The sequence below is a fragment of the Styela clava genome, chromosome 1, assembly GCF_964204865.1.
Source record: "Styela clava chromosome 1, kaStyClav1.hap1.2, whole genome shotgun sequence".
In the NCBI taxonomy this organism is placed as follows: domain Eukaryota; kingdom Metazoa; phylum Chordata; class Ascidiacea; order Stolidobranchia; family Styelidae; genus Styela; species Styela clava.
In genome coordinates, this window is record NC_135250.1 from 5934690 (window position 1) to 5950997 (window position 16308).

The 16308-nt window shown below is 33.8% G+C and overlaps 1 protein-coding gene across 3 annotated transcripts; it reads left to right on the plus strand.

The window, feature by feature from the left end:
- The first annotated feature begins 3219 nt into the window (after positions 1-3219).
- LOC120348637 (UTP--glucose-1-phosphate uridylyltransferase-like) lies at positions 3220-15650 on the plus strand. 3 transcript variants are annotated; one of them, XM_039418819.2, is made up of 4 exons: positions 3220-3446; positions 3987-4018; positions 4063-4151; positions 12338-15650. In XM_039418819.2, exons 3-4 carry the CDS (start codon positions 4126-4128, stop codon positions 13821-13823), a joined length of 1512 nt encoding a protein of 503 aa, XP_039274753.2. In that variant the 5' UTR covers positions 3220-3446; positions 3987-4018; positions 4063-4125; the 3' UTR covers positions 13824-15650. The 3 variants fall into 3 exon arrangements, with proteins under 3 accessions (XP_039274753.2, XP_039274755.2, XP_039274754.2); XM_039418821.2 differs by lacking the exons at positions 3220-3446; positions 3987-4018; positions 4063-4151 and adding an exon at positions 7731-8012; XM_039418820.2 differs by lacking the exons at positions 3220-3446; positions 3987-4018; positions 4063-4151 and adding an exon at positions 10976-11199.
- The last annotated feature ends 658 nt before the right edge of the window (positions 15651-16308 follow it).

A 16308-nucleotide genomic window follows, 5' to 3' on the forward strand; every position in this document is an offset into this window, starting at 1 on the left:
ATACTACCCCAAAAATTTATTAGCAAAAATTGCGAAAAAAAAATTTTCGTCCATGTATTCAAAAAAAAATTTGTCACATTTTTGGTTCGAATGAGCTTATTTTGTCATAAAAATCGTTTGATAAATTTTTTTTTTGCACATTTTTGAATTTTCCGCCATCCCGATTACTTTTTTCTGTCATTTTCTTTTTTCTGAGCGCGATTATATAAACATGCAATTTTTTTCTCCAACGTTGGTGTTACAGCGAAGTCCATTTTTTCAGAAATTCGTAAAATTAACTAAAATACACCAGTTATTCAAATCAACACCCTATTTAATTTAATATCTTGCTATGTCAGCCCCATGCATACGGTTTATATAAAATATTGTAGGCCTACTTGTAGTACTGGTATGGTGTGTTCTATTGCGCATTGATTTAATTACTTTGTATCAACAGTAAATTAACTACGAATCCCTAATAGTGTTTGCTTACTTTTACCATGGACTGACTTTTCTACCAGTATATGATTAAACTATTATTTCTTTTAAATAAATTATTTTTTTTGTTTATTACGTGACGAATCGAAAATTAAACAGAAGCAAAAACATTGTAAGCCGTGAGTTTATTTGTGTGTGGATCATCATATGTGTAGTGTACGTTATACGTTGGTGCGGGGGATATATGGATGTTTTTCGTTGTAGTTTATTTAGTGGGTGACCCCATTTGAAGGGTTCCACGGTCAACTATTGTGTGTACGCTGGCTTAGCGCTCTATATCGTTACTATGTCAAAGGAATTACTATGACGCATTGTCATAACTATACTACTCGCAATTATTACAATCACCTGGACACATATGTCCTAAAATCTAAAGCCTTCGAAACAAGTGTTTCGAATGCTACGTCGTACTGCCGTAATGTCAATGTGTGCGTTCTAAAACTTGAAAGACTAGTTTGTGTGTTTAACCGCATCACATAAAATTTTGCCTTTTGAAATTGACGAGGTTATAATTCTCATGCTGTCTGACAGGCCAATCCGGTGATTTTGATGATCCTACTCGCTTACCGGATTCTAACCGAATCATGAATATTTATGAATATAATTACTTCTAATTGTAATATTTGGATAACATGTATTATTACACGGTTATTGTCATGAACGACATACCGAAATTTTGTTACTGCTATCGTGTGCTGGCCTGAGGCGTCGGTGCGTTGACAACGAAAAGTGACGAGTTTTGATGAATAAACAAACGGTAAATACTGACAGTATCTATACCTTATTCGTTTGTCAATTCCAAATTGTCCATAATTAATACAACATGTTTTATAACTTGCTTCATGTATTCGTTCCGTATCCGAAATATCATTTCCAATTTCGACCATCCCGTTTATAACCTAAAACCGACGTAATGCCAGCCCTCTCGCTACTCGACTCACGTTATCTCATGATACGCTTGATTATAACAGCAAACATTTCGTCAAAGTGAGCCAATGTTTAAACGGACTAGCTTCATAAAACCAAACCTCAAAAAGGCACAGAAGCATGTATGCGAAAACCCGATCCGACTTTGAGTGAAATATTTGTTTGTTTTTGCATTCGATTTGCGGAAAGTGCCACGAGGAGCGTCGATCAAACACGTTTTTGCTTTGTACCCAACGGTGCCTAATGATACGATATTTCGACGCGCAATTAACTAAACAAATTGCTACAAATTATATCGTCAACTCATGACAATGAAAGTGTAATCATGCAGTAAAAACTTGACAAATCCAGTGACCGATGGTGTTAGGTAGTAGCCACGTGCTTTACGAGAACCTGTTGTGATTTATTGCTCTTTTCTCACGCGTAATACTGGGGTCGTGGGGTCATTTGTTACCCAAACTGTCACCAAATTCGCATAAAACTGCCACTCTGCAAAGTAAAATGTCATTTTTAAATTGTCAATGTCAGAGATAAACGCAATTGATTGAAAGTCATCTTCAAGAGACAGAAAGTTGATTACGGTAGTTTGTATTTGTATTTTGGGTGGCGACGCGACCTTTTCCAATTGTGCCGTCAGTAGGTTTCGATGAATGAAAAATCGCTCACTTTGTTGGGTGTTAAAAGTTTTATATCGTGTACTTGTTAGTAAGGTCGCGATCGAAATACCTACGACGACGTACCGGTAGTATAGGTGTTCAAGGCGATAGATTATTTTATTCGTCAACCACTTTAACGTCAATTTCTTGAAGCCGCAGTAAATTTGTGGACTGTAGAGGGAGATTTTACGCAATAGAAAAATATTTTTATATATCATACGTTGGTATTAGACCTTCTAAGCCACAATTATTTACAGTCCCTTTCACAACTGTTTGAATAAAAAGTGTTCGACCAGCATTTGTGTGGGAAAAAATTAGACTAGACATGCGTGATAGTTATTTTGAAAAAGTCTCGTCTTCGGTACCTTGAATCGGATAACATTAGGTAGCAAAACATAGTTGAACATTAGTAAAATTTCCGATATATTTATTATCAAAAGACAATAATCCGCAAGCAATCTGAATACTTTTGATATCACGATTATCAGCGCCAGCTATCAAGTAATAATTGCGTCATTTTGCATACCTTCTTTCAAAACAATGAACCTTGTTTCAATTCATTGAACGTGGCGATTATTTTCGAACTTCGGAAATCTGATGCTGCAGTCGTAATTTAAGGCATAAATGTTTCATTATAAGCTCAAGTCCATCGCATAAATTGAAAATTCTGTTATGCTTTCATGTACGAAATCACGTGCAAATAAGAAGGATCATTACAATTAGTTAATGTTTATAGCAGTTTGTTAGTAGCAATTTTCTTTTCATGATACCATTAATATGAATAGAGTACAGGGCTTTATATCATGTTGTCACCTTTTGTAACATTTATACCTGATTGTCCCGAAAGATAATCGTATAACTGAGCGAACTTTATACTAAATTTACACGTTTCGTTTACAAATTGTACAAGTCACAAGTTGCTCAACTCGTGTGCTCGACGAACGAACACGTTTTTCTGGATGCCTCCGGGGTTTAGGTTAAAATAGAGACCTTTATCGTTGTTTTAGTTATAGAGCATGGATGCCCGAAGTATGGTCCTTATATGCAAGAAGCTGGTGCAGCATTAATTTTTATTGGTCAAAAAGAAGGCGTAAAACATGTCTGGGAATTATTCTTCAGGCATTTATTCGTTTTAAACACACATGTGTAAGCTCAGTTTAGTTGCTGGCTCAGAGGGAAGGCATATGTTCTGGTTACAAGTATCGAGAGTACAGAAATATCTTTGCAGATTGGAGAAATAAAGCATTTTCGCGTTTCAATCAACGTTTAACGTAGCTGAACTAAGAAATATTTCAGTCGTCTCTTATTCATTTTACGGCAGATTTCCATTTAATCTATAAAAATAGTTAAAAAAATTCAACATCAGCGAATCGTCACTGAACAACGGTGAGTGAACTCTTTCATCATAGAATAGTTTAGTTAAAAGCTCCCAAAAAAATAGTTGGAAATCGAGCCCAAAACTTTGTCTAATTACTTCATGTATATTTTTATATAATTTTTCCAACACCCAGGCTAATAGACCTCAACTGAAATTGAATAAATCACTGATAAGACAGTTGAAAGTCAGCACTGGTGCGCTAAAATCAACCTTGGGTGCAAGACAAATACGTTACACGTCGCTGTCTGATTCATATTGTGTGATTTTCGAACCAAATATCTGAATGGAAACTTATACAAGTGATCTACTTTGAATTTACTTGCACTTCCAAATATTTAGGCAACTCAGTTCGCAAACGAACTCTTGAGCTCCCGGCCTTATTCGCGGCGAAACCACAAAAAAAAAACATGAAACTCCGGTTTCACCTGTGTAATCTCACTGCGTTAAATCAGTCTCTAAAACGAAGAATAGTTCGTATTTTATTGGTTTATGACTGTAAATCAGTACTTGAAACTATAACATAAGTATTTCCATTTATAAATTGACAGTTTGATTCCTCGGAAAAGACGATAGTCACGTTGACCTGAATAAGCTAGCCTTCAAGAATTGCAAGCAGTGTTTGGGGAAAAGCACGGATATTCATTTTCAGTTCTAAATCGTCATCGAAGAAAAATAAAAGAATTAAAAATGCCGAATTACGGGACGTCGATTATGTAAGTCATGTTTTATATGTATTTGATTTCTATTACGATATTAACTTTCCTTCCATTAATATATTAGATGTCATGTTATATACTTTATTTATTCAATATGCCATATTATATATATGTGTGTGCGTTTCTTCAATTTGCCAAATGCAATCACATGTTATTCGAATAGTTCGTGGAGTCAATGTTGGGTAGTTGCCAGATTTTTTATAAGTAAAACTCTAAATTCATCACAAAATGTCGTACAAAGTTGATTTCTTGTTATTGATTTATTCATATATTGATATCTATCACATTGGTCATTGGTGCCCATAGTGACTTTCGAGTATATTTAACATGTATCATCGCATTTTAGGGAAACTTGTACATAGCCTAGTTCAGAAATGCAATGTAAATACGTTTCACGAATGAGAGTTAAACTGCATCAAGTCTGCAACTAATTCATGAGACACGCCTAAAATGGCATTTGCCATTATCTGTTTCAAACGTAGAAATATTCAGATAAGATTGAATAGCATATTTGAGGCAACTGATTACATTTTCTAAGCAAGCTGAAACAGTATTTATAATATATGAATTTTGTGACTTTATGCATACGATGCAGCCAAGTCGTTATAGGATTGCAACATGTTTGAGTATTGTTGAGTAAGACAAAAAGCCACAGCCGACGTGGCTGAACTTGTTTATGTCTGGCTTCAAATTCCACATTTACAGTTTTGCCCTCCGGGTCGGCTTAGCTTACTCAAAGCTTGTCAACTTGATCAAAACCAATTTTAAAGAAAATTAGAGTCCTAAGATAAGTTAAACAGCCGATGAATCTTCGTGATATATGCTTCTAATTATACGATACAAAAGTGGAAACATGTCTGTTCTAATTGTCAAAAATTTAGAATCTCGTAATTTTACAATTATCGTCATTTAAATTTTATCACGACGATGGCTAATCCTCGAAATCTGAACGGAATTTGAGAATAACCCCACTTCTATCAATAATGTAGCTTTAATTCTTTACGTTGAGGATGGCCATAATCGCATCTTATTTTTTTTTTAAATTAACAACAATTACAAAATTTAAATTCAGTATAGGATATACTATTGGAAACAACCTAATCGAGATGATATCCATAACCAGACATAAGTGTTACATCTGCAATTAGTCTATTTTCGGAAAAGCGCCAAAGGTGGGAAAGCCCTACATTAATGATTATCACTCAATTGTGAATTTTGGAGGTAATGACGCATGAACCATATTTCAATTCATTCGACAGAATTTCATTCATGTTGAAGGCGCGCAATATTTAAAGAAATGGAATTTTTCCTAAGATACTTCAATTCAAGAAATATGCAAGTATCCCAGCATCATTCCCATCGAATATCAAACACTGCAACCAAATCATTTCTCAAACATATATATATATCGAACTAATTTTTTTTCAAATAGAGTTAAACAATATCGCGAAAAGTGGTTGTTTCTTCATAAATTCTTCTTATGACGTCACCCCTCCCTACGGACTAATCACTACGGACTAAATTACATCATAGATGATAGTGTCATCCCTGCAAGAGTTCGCTTGTTCTTATCTTAGTTTGTACCAAAGGGGTTAAAACTCCATTTTAATATGCAATATATATACACTACAAAAAAAAATTATAATATCAACATATTTTGGTTTTGGGCCGATAGCTTCTTCGCATTCAGATCTCTGTTTTTTTTTAAAATTGGTTTCTCCGCTTCCAATGATTCAGTTGAGAAATATTTCAACTGTCTTTCGTCGAGGTGGCCATGACTTGGAGTTACGTTCATCCAAGGCACAGTATTGGATAAATATTTTTGTCCGAGTGGGTCAAAGGTGATCAGACCATTTAAATCCAGATATTTTCCCCATGTGACCAATAATAAAAGTTACTAAAGAACACTCATTGATTCGTGAAAGTAAAACCATAAAATATCAGGTCAGCGACACCTATTCACTGTAGTTTATAGGGCAATACGTTCATAGCTTCATTCATCAAAGTCCTACGCAGGGCGTAACCCGTTACGCAAAATAAACGTAGGGCGTCAACCCGAGACACGTTAAAAGTATTGTGAATAGATCTATTTGATCTTTTACTATTTTGCCACTATGGACGGATGCTTTTCAATTGAATAAAGCGACAAAATTGGATCAAGCTTGGAAGATATGCTTTATTAAAAGCCATGCGTGGTTAATGATGACATTTGGGTTAAATTTACGACACTTGTAACTTTTTTTCGTGGAATGTGCGTCAAACTTTTGAAGTAGTAGTTAAACATTAACCATTAGAGGCTAAAAACAGTAACTCGATAAAAAAAACGAGTATTGGGTAAAATGCAAAGAAGACTACGTATGTATTGTATTGGACGGGGTAAAACTTATTCATTGCAAATTTGGGGACTCTTATTAAGTAAGCAAGACAGGTCGAACAAATCTAACATTATCGAAAATTCTTTCCGTCATACAATACAGAATAGGCCCACGTTTTAGAAGCTTCAGATATTTGTATTAGATATTGATGTACTTGGGATTCAACAAATATTTGGTAAGTAGGCTATGAAGCATGATGTTACTTTTTCAAGAAGATTATTGAGTCTGTTTTATGACTGCGTGATATTTTTGAAATTTGGGTGGAAACACACATTTATATCAAGATATGTCTTTGATAAGGTTCCATAACATTTGAACCCATGTACATTTGAACCCACGACGACTGCACCTACATACTATTGCACCTTTGGAAATGTTTTTTGTTTTACGGATATTTGAACCCATACTAACCCTAACCCGTGGGTTTAGCACCTGCATATAGATTGAACCCGCGAATATACACATGGGTTCAAATGTACGTGAGTTCAAATATACGGTCACCCTATGACGAGTATGAAATTCAAATCAAAATATATATTAATAAACTGTTAAACCTACTTTTTCTGCATTTTCGTTTAGTGTAATCCCAACTCCTTAACTCATTAAAAATTATTATGTTTTTTAAAAGATCGAAATGGAATTGTCATAAATTCAAAACCGCCGGGCCGCTTTTATCTGGCGGCTTGGTACCTTGCTTTGAGCTAACTTTGTGGGAAAACCTAATTAATTTTAAGGGCGTAAGTTTGTCATATGTGACCCGGTCAATATATTTGTCATAAGAATAAGTTTGAAACGTACCTGGTTGTACATGTCGATGCTAATTTATCCTAAATTAAGCTAATCATGTATGACGAACTCCAATTGTATGTATATATATATGTTAAAAATATTTGGGGTCTTCGTTCGTCGTATAATTAAGCGGTCTTTTCATTTTTCTTTTACTCAAGAAAGGTTATGAAAACCTGTCTTGATTCTAATATAATTGAACCCATCACCTGTCGGTGTATATCAATAAAAGCACCTTTACCGATCAGTACAACGGGCTAAAACAGGATTGCAATATACGAGAAAGTCGATGAACACATGTCGTCCTTACGACTCATCACACGTAATGTTTATTAATTACGTCCTTTGTTTGTTTATTTTTCACGCAAAGGTCGTGCGGGCGACGTGCGGGAGGTAACGTTCTGCAGCTTGGAAAACGTGCCAAGTTCCACGTCCATCGGACAGTAGAGGTTATTTATGCTTTGACCGATCGTCCTCATGGGCAGCTAGTTTAATTTGTTATGTCTTCAGTGTTTATATTTAGCTAGTTTAGGGGTTAGGGTATAATATAAAAGAAAAGTCGCCTGCCCGAGGATTTGTAGTTCTGGGATTCTTCGTGTTCATTATTGCAGTGCCGTGGAAGGTCGCACATACAGAAATAAACGACAGAATTCGAGATTTAGAAAGTGAGACAAGAGTGACAAAATAAAATGCTCAGGTAAATTGATCGACTGAGTGCTGGAGTGCGGGATATAAGTTTTGCTATTTGCCGTACCGTCTGACCGTATCTTTCACATCTGCTGAGTGCATGCCATGCGGCAGTCAATTAAGCAATGTAGTCAATTTCACTGTCTGTCACAGTAGCCTACCGGTATCAAGTACGGTATTAGATGAAATTAATCATCAAAACCATTTTTAATTATTAATTCTGGTTAAAACATTAATTCTGGTTATTATGAAACACCTGAATAATGCATGCTGGGTAAAGAAAGATGAAAATCCTATCTTTTTCTTCAAGATCTTTACTGATTTCTTTTTCAGTTTTTGCATGAACATTGAAAGCATGTATTCAGGCATTACAGCATTAGCTGCTTGTTCCACAATATCCACAACAGAACAGTAATGTTAATAGTAGTACCGGTAACTTAAAATTCTTAGAAGCGCTTAAAATGATTGGCCTGAAAAAGCATGCTTTGGGTAGGTTTTTCAGAACGAGCAGAAGCAGACATTGCCAAATTGATAACTTCGTAAATGACAGAAGCTAAGAAAGTTTGCACTTTATCCACTTGCAGACTTGACTAAATAACCTCTTTGATCAAGATGGAGTCAATTTGTATTTTAGTTCTCTGCTGCTCTGGTTGTTTCATTGTGATCTATTCTTTTCGCTCTTTGAACTAATTCTCAATCCCTCTCCTACCTCAGTACCTGTGCATACATAATATTTTTTATATACCTATTACAGTATTATATTTTCTGAAAATCATTTCATTATATTTTGTAAATAATTCTAAATTACATGATCGATCGAGCTGCCAATTCTGGATGTTTAAGATAATTGATAGGGCTAATCAGTTATTTAGCCACTACTAGAATTATAAGAGCATGAAAAAGCTGATATTGAGATTTGGCGATGAAGCTATAGTTCACATAAACTGATTAAGACTTCAGTGAAATATGCGTATACTTCACGCCTTTTTAGTAAAAGATACGAAATTAATTAAAGCGATTGCAAAAATTTAACATAGTATGAAATATCAATTCAGCATATTTTTCAGAAGCGTCACCAAGATAAAATCACAAATATTGAGATCAGATAATAATTCTTTTTTTTGCTGGTAATATGTAAATGCTAAAAACTTGATGACAACGCAATATATATTCCAAGTAATTGTCTGAAAAATATAGATTAGTTACATTACCTAGAATTCTTTTCCACGATTGACTCATGCTAATAAAGAAATTTAATATGAGTAAAATATATATTCCTAGAAAACCAATGGTATGTTGATTAAAACGAGGACTTACCTAAGACCAGAAGACTGAGCTTGTTCCATCGTTATTCGTATCAAGGACACATAAGAGTCTAACTCAGAAATATCAATATTAGCATACATTATCCAAAGAAGATGTTTGTTTAACACTTGAAAATATATTTGCACTCATAGATAGCTTTTTCCACATAGTTTATTTCTCAATACAAGAATAGGCTCTTAGAATTGTGATGTTTGAAGAGTGCTTTAGTTCCCAGACTATCAAAACTTGTCCTAGTAGTTAGTTATCAATCTCTGCAGTTTGTTAATTAATTATACCTAGATATTGTTTGCTGATAGAAAATTATAGTTTGTATAAGTAAAGCTAGAACAGAAAGCAATTGTGAGTTTATCTTCAATATCATCTGAGTTAAATGTATACAATATTAATTTATAATTTTAAAAATGCAAAAGAAAAAACAGAAAAGCATATGTTTTTGATGACATAACCAATTCTCAATTGAGCTATGTTGCTAGCAATATATCTTAGCAAATGGTCGATTAAAGTTGGGCTCATGTCATATTCACCATTTTCTTGGCAAACATCAGTATTATTGAATTTAGAAAAAAAGTTTATGGAACCAATTAGTGTACGTATGAATCATTCCGCTGAATTGCTGTTGTAGGGAGTGACTTTTGCGAAAAAAAATTGCTTTTCACTATAACTAATGAATCAATAAAAATTTTCAGTGCTAGGTAATTAATGGAAGTAATTGCCAAAAAGATGCACTACTTTTATTTTTCAAATTTCCATAGAAAATTTCGCTGTTTTTTTATAATTCATTAAAACACTGTTTTTATTGGGTGAATGATGTTGCCACATTTCGATGTAAAACATTTGTTCTACAATCATAGTCGTTACGAACAAAATTAATTGCTGCTCAGATTCTTGTTCAAACATAATGCTGTATGTAATGTACTATTATATGTATCATATAAGTTATACACAGTTACCTACGTTAATGATTAGCTAACTGTTATAAAGGGTAATGCTATTAATTCCAGCAGATAAAGTCGATGTCAGTTAGCTTATTGACAGTATGGATATTCAGACCAGAATTTTTAGGTATTTTAGAATCCTGTCTTGCAACTAGGATTAGGGATTATCCGATCCATTTTAGAAATATTGTGATTTAGATTTACCGGTATGTTATATTTCACTTGAATAACAGCAAGTTTCAGTTTTCCAATTTTTTTCAAATGGCATTTCATTTGAATAACATTTTTTTTAAATCTATGTTACAAGTTTAGTTGTGATGATATAGAAAAAGTGAACACTGCTCTCACTCTGCATTGAATCAAATTGTGGTTAACTTTACATAAATCGAACCATGCCTACACGGCATGCCTTTACATGATGTAATCCGGATGTAATGAAAATCGCCTGCATAGGAGCTTTTTATTATTCGCTCGTTATCTGATAGGAAAATATAGGGTGTCCATGAAGTCTTAAAAATTTTTAAAATTGCAGAGGGAATTTCTCGATACCATATATTGTTTTGGCCCTCACATTAATGAAGTAAAAATACTTGAACAATTTCGGATTGAAAAACAAACCTGGTTAAGTTATATTGAGAACTTGACTTCATAACAAAATTGAAATTGACACCCTGTTATTTCTCGTGCATTGGTAATAAAATTCCCACAACAATAATGCAATATAGCTACATAGATTTTAACGAGTACACCATGTTTCATTCTTAAGGAGTTCTCAAATATATTAAATCCATTTCTCTAATTGCCCTCTAGCAGAGATCAATATGTAATATCTTTGATAATTATCAGATTATATCGCTTAGTGTATAATAATATAGCTGAGATACTCTCACTACTCGAAGGTATTGTTGACTGAAGAGGAAATATGCCAGGCCACAGGTTTGAATCATGATTTGTGTGGGTTTTCTGTGTATTCAATATTTTATTTAGAGATTCAAGTACCATTTGTTATAAAACTTTTTTTTTCTAAAGATTGTATAGATAGCATGCATTTATAGAATCATATAGAATGTCATAACCAAATGTTTCAGTATGTTTGAGTCACTCTTAGCAAGTCTTTGATTGTTTTCTCTATTGTTAGTTCAGTTTATGATCGCAATTTTGATGTTGTTAAAATCGCATCCAGCGTTTTAGTGGTTTGTCATATTATATATGGTATATACGGTAGTTTGCATTAGACATTATATTAGATTTTTTTTATGAAGAGTAGCTGTTCTGATTATCTACAGCAACAATTAATATTCGACTTGAAATACAGGGTAGAAATTGTACACTACTTTGGGCCCTATCGCTGTAAAATGAGCTCAATTGTTGTAAAGAAGCAATAATAAAATTTCACAATCTTCATGGTGTAATTGATTTCATTACCTTTAATTCTGTTCCTAAATGTGAACCTGTAGGAAATGTAAATGCGGGTATAAAAAAAAATTTGCGGCCACGGAAATAGAAAAGGGCATTCAGGGTAGTTTTTGTTTGCAATGACCTCTAACGCAACTATGAATCAGGAAATTGCGATTTTATTTCCATGTATTGGTAGTTAGGCTGAAGTCTACAAATACCTTTATACATAAATAAAAAAATTTGGTAATTTCATTTTTCGATCATAATATGCATCATCGATTCATCACTGGCCCAGATGATATATATATCGTTTCTTTTTGAACACAACTTCTATTCTAGACTATATTGTTAATGATTGTTCCATTCTATTTGTAATTAAAATGCCTATTCCGTATGAGAGCAGTAATTAATTGTATGTGAGGTCACCCGTACATTAATTTTCTTCAATATACATTAGAAAGGGTATAAAAAAATACTTTGATAATAGTGTCTTGTTATAACCATCTTGAATATAGGGAGTTGATAAATCTAATTATCATGGTTTGGTATCACTGTGCATTGTTCAGATTATGTTGCCCATTCTTTGATTTATTTGATAATCTTTTTTATCCGCTGCATTTACGTCGCACATTTTCATTCCAACTTTTGCAATAATATTTCAAATATTGTGTTGCAGGCGTACACCGAGCATGTTGGAATTCCAACAAATGATGAAGATCGAAGCTCAGACTGCCCTAAAGAATGAGTTAGATCGTCTTGTCATGACAGGATCACCAATTGAAAGAGAAAAATTGAGGAAACAATATGAAGGTTTCCAGCATTTATACAAAACATTCTTGGAAAAAACAGGGCCATCTGTAGTTTGGGATAAAATCAAACCACCCCCTGTTGGCTCAATTCATAAATATAATGAGATTGCCAAGACACCAATGAAATCGTCAGAATCTGATCTTCTGAGTAAATTAGTTGTTGTGAAGTTAAATGGTGGTTTGGGTACAAGTATGGGATGCACTGGCCCAAAAAGTTTGATATCAGTTCGAAGTGGATTGACGTTCCTTGATCTCACTGTCCAGCAAATTGAATCTCTGAATAAGCAATATAATGCCGATGTTCCTTTGGTACTAATGAACTCTTTTAACACAAATGAAGACACCGAGATGATTCTGCGGAAATATGCTTCGTGTAAAGTTCGAATTCATACTTTTGAACAAAACCGTTATCCAAGAATCAATAAGGAAACTCTTCTTCCAGTTCCGCAGCGACTCGATGGTGAACATGAAGGCTGGTACCCTCCCGGTCACGGAGATATTTATGAATGTATCCACGAGTCTGGATTGCTTCAAAAATTCATAGATCAAGGCAGAGAATACATGTTTGTGTCAAATATTGACAATCTTGGTGCTGATGTGGATTTACATATTCTCGATATGCTCATAAATCCTCCAAATTGCCAAACCCATGATTTTATTATGGAGGTCACTGACAAGACCAGAGCTGATGTAAAGGGAGGCACTCTCATCCAATATGAGGACAAATTACGTCTTCTTGAAATTGCGCAGGTTCCAAAGGAGCATGTCGATGAGTTTAAAAGCGTTTCCAAGTTCAAAATTTTCAATACTAATAACCTATGGATGAAACTTTCGTCGATCAAAGAGCTTGTCGAGAATAAAAACATGGATATTGAAGTTATCGTGAACAACAAAAGGCTCTCGAGTGGAACAAATGTCATTCAACTTGAAACGGCTTGTGGTGCGGGAATCAAAAATTTCCAAAATGCAATCGGTATCAATGTCCCGAGAAGTCGTTTCCTTCCTGTTAAGAAAACATCCGATCTTTTGTTGGTGATGAGCAATCTTTACGAGTTAAAGCACGGAAAAATGTTCATGAGTGAGGATCGCATGTTCAAGACGACACCTCTGGTGAAACTAGGAGACGAGCATTTTTCAAAAGTTCACAAGTATCTGAGTAGGTTCGAGGCGATTCCAGACATGCTTGAGCTCGACCATTTGACAGTGAGCGGTGACGTCACTTTCGGAAAAGATGTCACGTTAAAAGGAACTGTTATCATCATTGCAAATCATGGTGAACGCATCGATATCCCATCTGGAGCAATTTTAGAAAATAAAATTGTATCTGGAAATCTTCGCATTCTTGATCATTAATCAGCTTTCACACAATAAAGTTTTTTGCTTGTTTTGTTTCAAAATGTGTTTTTGCATATTGCTTGTTTCAATTGATCAAACTCTTTATGGTGCTTAATGAAATGACTTATCTTTTGAATTCATCGGTGAAATTTTGCGCAGCTAACTGTATTTTTTTAACACAATATAATTTCTGTATGTGAAACTTTGAAAGATTTTTTTTTGATCTATAACCAAGGCTGTGTAAGTTGAGAAAAAATATATTGTTTATGTTCACGTCACTTAAAAATTTCAATTATTTTCTCAGGTTGATACAAAATTTAACTTGAAAACGATGTCAAATTGCAACTAGTTTCATTTATAACTTTAGAATAACGTTTTCCAAAACCTGAAATTCTAATCGACTTTTTACTTGATAATTAATTTAAATCCAAGCTGATGAAAGTTTTAAATTTGATTCTTTTATCAGCAACACGAAAAATGCATAAATCTGCAAATTGCACAACCCATAACATATTTAAGATATTATATAATATATTAATTTCATATAAATGTAATATATCACCAGTGGTAATTCTTTATTAGGATTTTCCCTGCTGTATGTTTAGGTTGTACATCGTTTATTTTGTTAACTTTTTTATGTTACAATTATCATCATGCTTATGCTGTTTCTGATATTCCATATGGTAGAGCAGTTGATCAAAATATCACATTATTGGTATAATTTATTAAAAATTGCAAATGTATAACACTTTATTAATATTAATAAAATAATTTTTTATTTTAGCATATTAATCTATTTAAATTAGCATTTTTGGTGCTAAATTTTATTTTAATTGCTCTAAACATGTTGTATATATTTTTTGTTTTAGTTTTACTGGGCAAGTGTAGGAAACAGTTGGAATAGAGTCTGCCCAATTTCTCTTTTCAGCCGTGGCAATCAATATAATCAAATTTATATTATGGGATGTACTTAAACCTTCCAATAAATACTTTTTTCAATTTTTTTTTTCTAGTTTGCTTCAAAATTATTTGGAAATAGAATGCAATGTGCATATTTCATAGCTATCTATAGTTTGGGCCAAGTTACTCTGCTCAAATTTTGTCACTCGATAATTCGATTTATATAGTATCAAAATATAAACATGAGAGCAAATTTGTTTGATGAGTTAGAAACACTCTTGTATGTCATCCTATGACATATTATTTTGTGAAATTAAAAATTAATTTTTTTTAGTGAGGTCGAATTTCTGAATATACATGATATGAATGAACTAGGTATATATAAAAATCCAGCTTGTTGCATATAATATTTTTTTCGAGAATGTGGTATGTCCCAAATCCAATGACATCAGACCGTCAGTTTTCATCCCGAATATGCTTTATTGCGAGTTTCATATTGATAACGTAGAGTACTATATGCCTGCCTATTTTCAGGCAATTCTTTTAGTTTGCTTAGAGCACAATAGTATTTTATTCGCTTTTCATACGAGCCAGTTATGCGATTGAAGTATGACTCGATTTTTTTTCTGATTTGAGCTTAGATATTGAGTTAACATAATTTTGCAATTTTGCAATTTTGTATAGAATTAAATTGTGCATGTTTTACATTCGTTTCCAGTGCCATTCACCCCGTCAATATGGTGCGTATGATAATAAACACTGTTAAATTTAACGAGACGGCCTGAAAAAAAACTAGGTCATTTATTTTTAAATCATTCTATGTTTTTTCATGCTTTATGATGAATAGGATTTGGGTTTGTATTATATTTGTGGAATTGCTTGGAGATTGCGGTAGCTATACTAGTATATATGATGCACTTACATTAAAAAATCTTATGGAAATTAGTGAATTTGTTTTGTCACCCCTAAGGGTCACAACTGGGAAGTGTAGGTAGGTATATTGCATGCTACAATGCCCAATGCGATTTGAGCCCCCGCTTCAGGATGAGGATAGGATCAATTTACATATTTATCCCGGGGAAGAGGAAAACCGATAAGACGGCTTAATCATATGGCGAACCACGGCCTCTCGTCCGGTTACGGTACCAGGTCTGGCGTGGGATTAGTTAGCCAGTTATTTGTTTTCGAAAGCATGGGCGTTATGGTAGAGGTTGCTAGGACTTTACATTCAGCTATCGCGGCAGGTTGTTTTCTGAAATATGCAAGAACTAGATGTTTATTCTTTTCCTACATGCATTGCTGTTTAAAAAGCAACACTTCCGTGTTTTCGCATAACCCAAGCGTGTATGGTGTTTACCAAGTACACAAAAAGAAAAGTCAATAATAAAAGGCTCACTAACCTACATTTTTGCGATGTACTTCACAGTACATTCTGTATTTTATTGTGAACTAAGCGGATACATGCCAAGCGCCTTATTCAGTATAAACACCTTCACTCAAAAACTGTACAGAGCTGTACCAGCTGTCATTTTTATGCTTTCGACATAAAAGTATCTTTTGAATATTACTATCTGGAGAATAAATGTAAGCGATATAAATTTAT

Excerpts from the sequence above, each read along its gene's own strand:
- LOC120348637 (XM_039418819.2), top strand. The coding sequence starts at position 4,126 with ATGCCGAATTACGGGACGTCGATTAT. Across the intron at positions 4,152-12,337 it reads AATTACGGGACGTCGATTAT|GCGTACACCGAGCATGTTGG; the intron begins GTAAGTCATGTT and ends ATTGTGTTGCAG.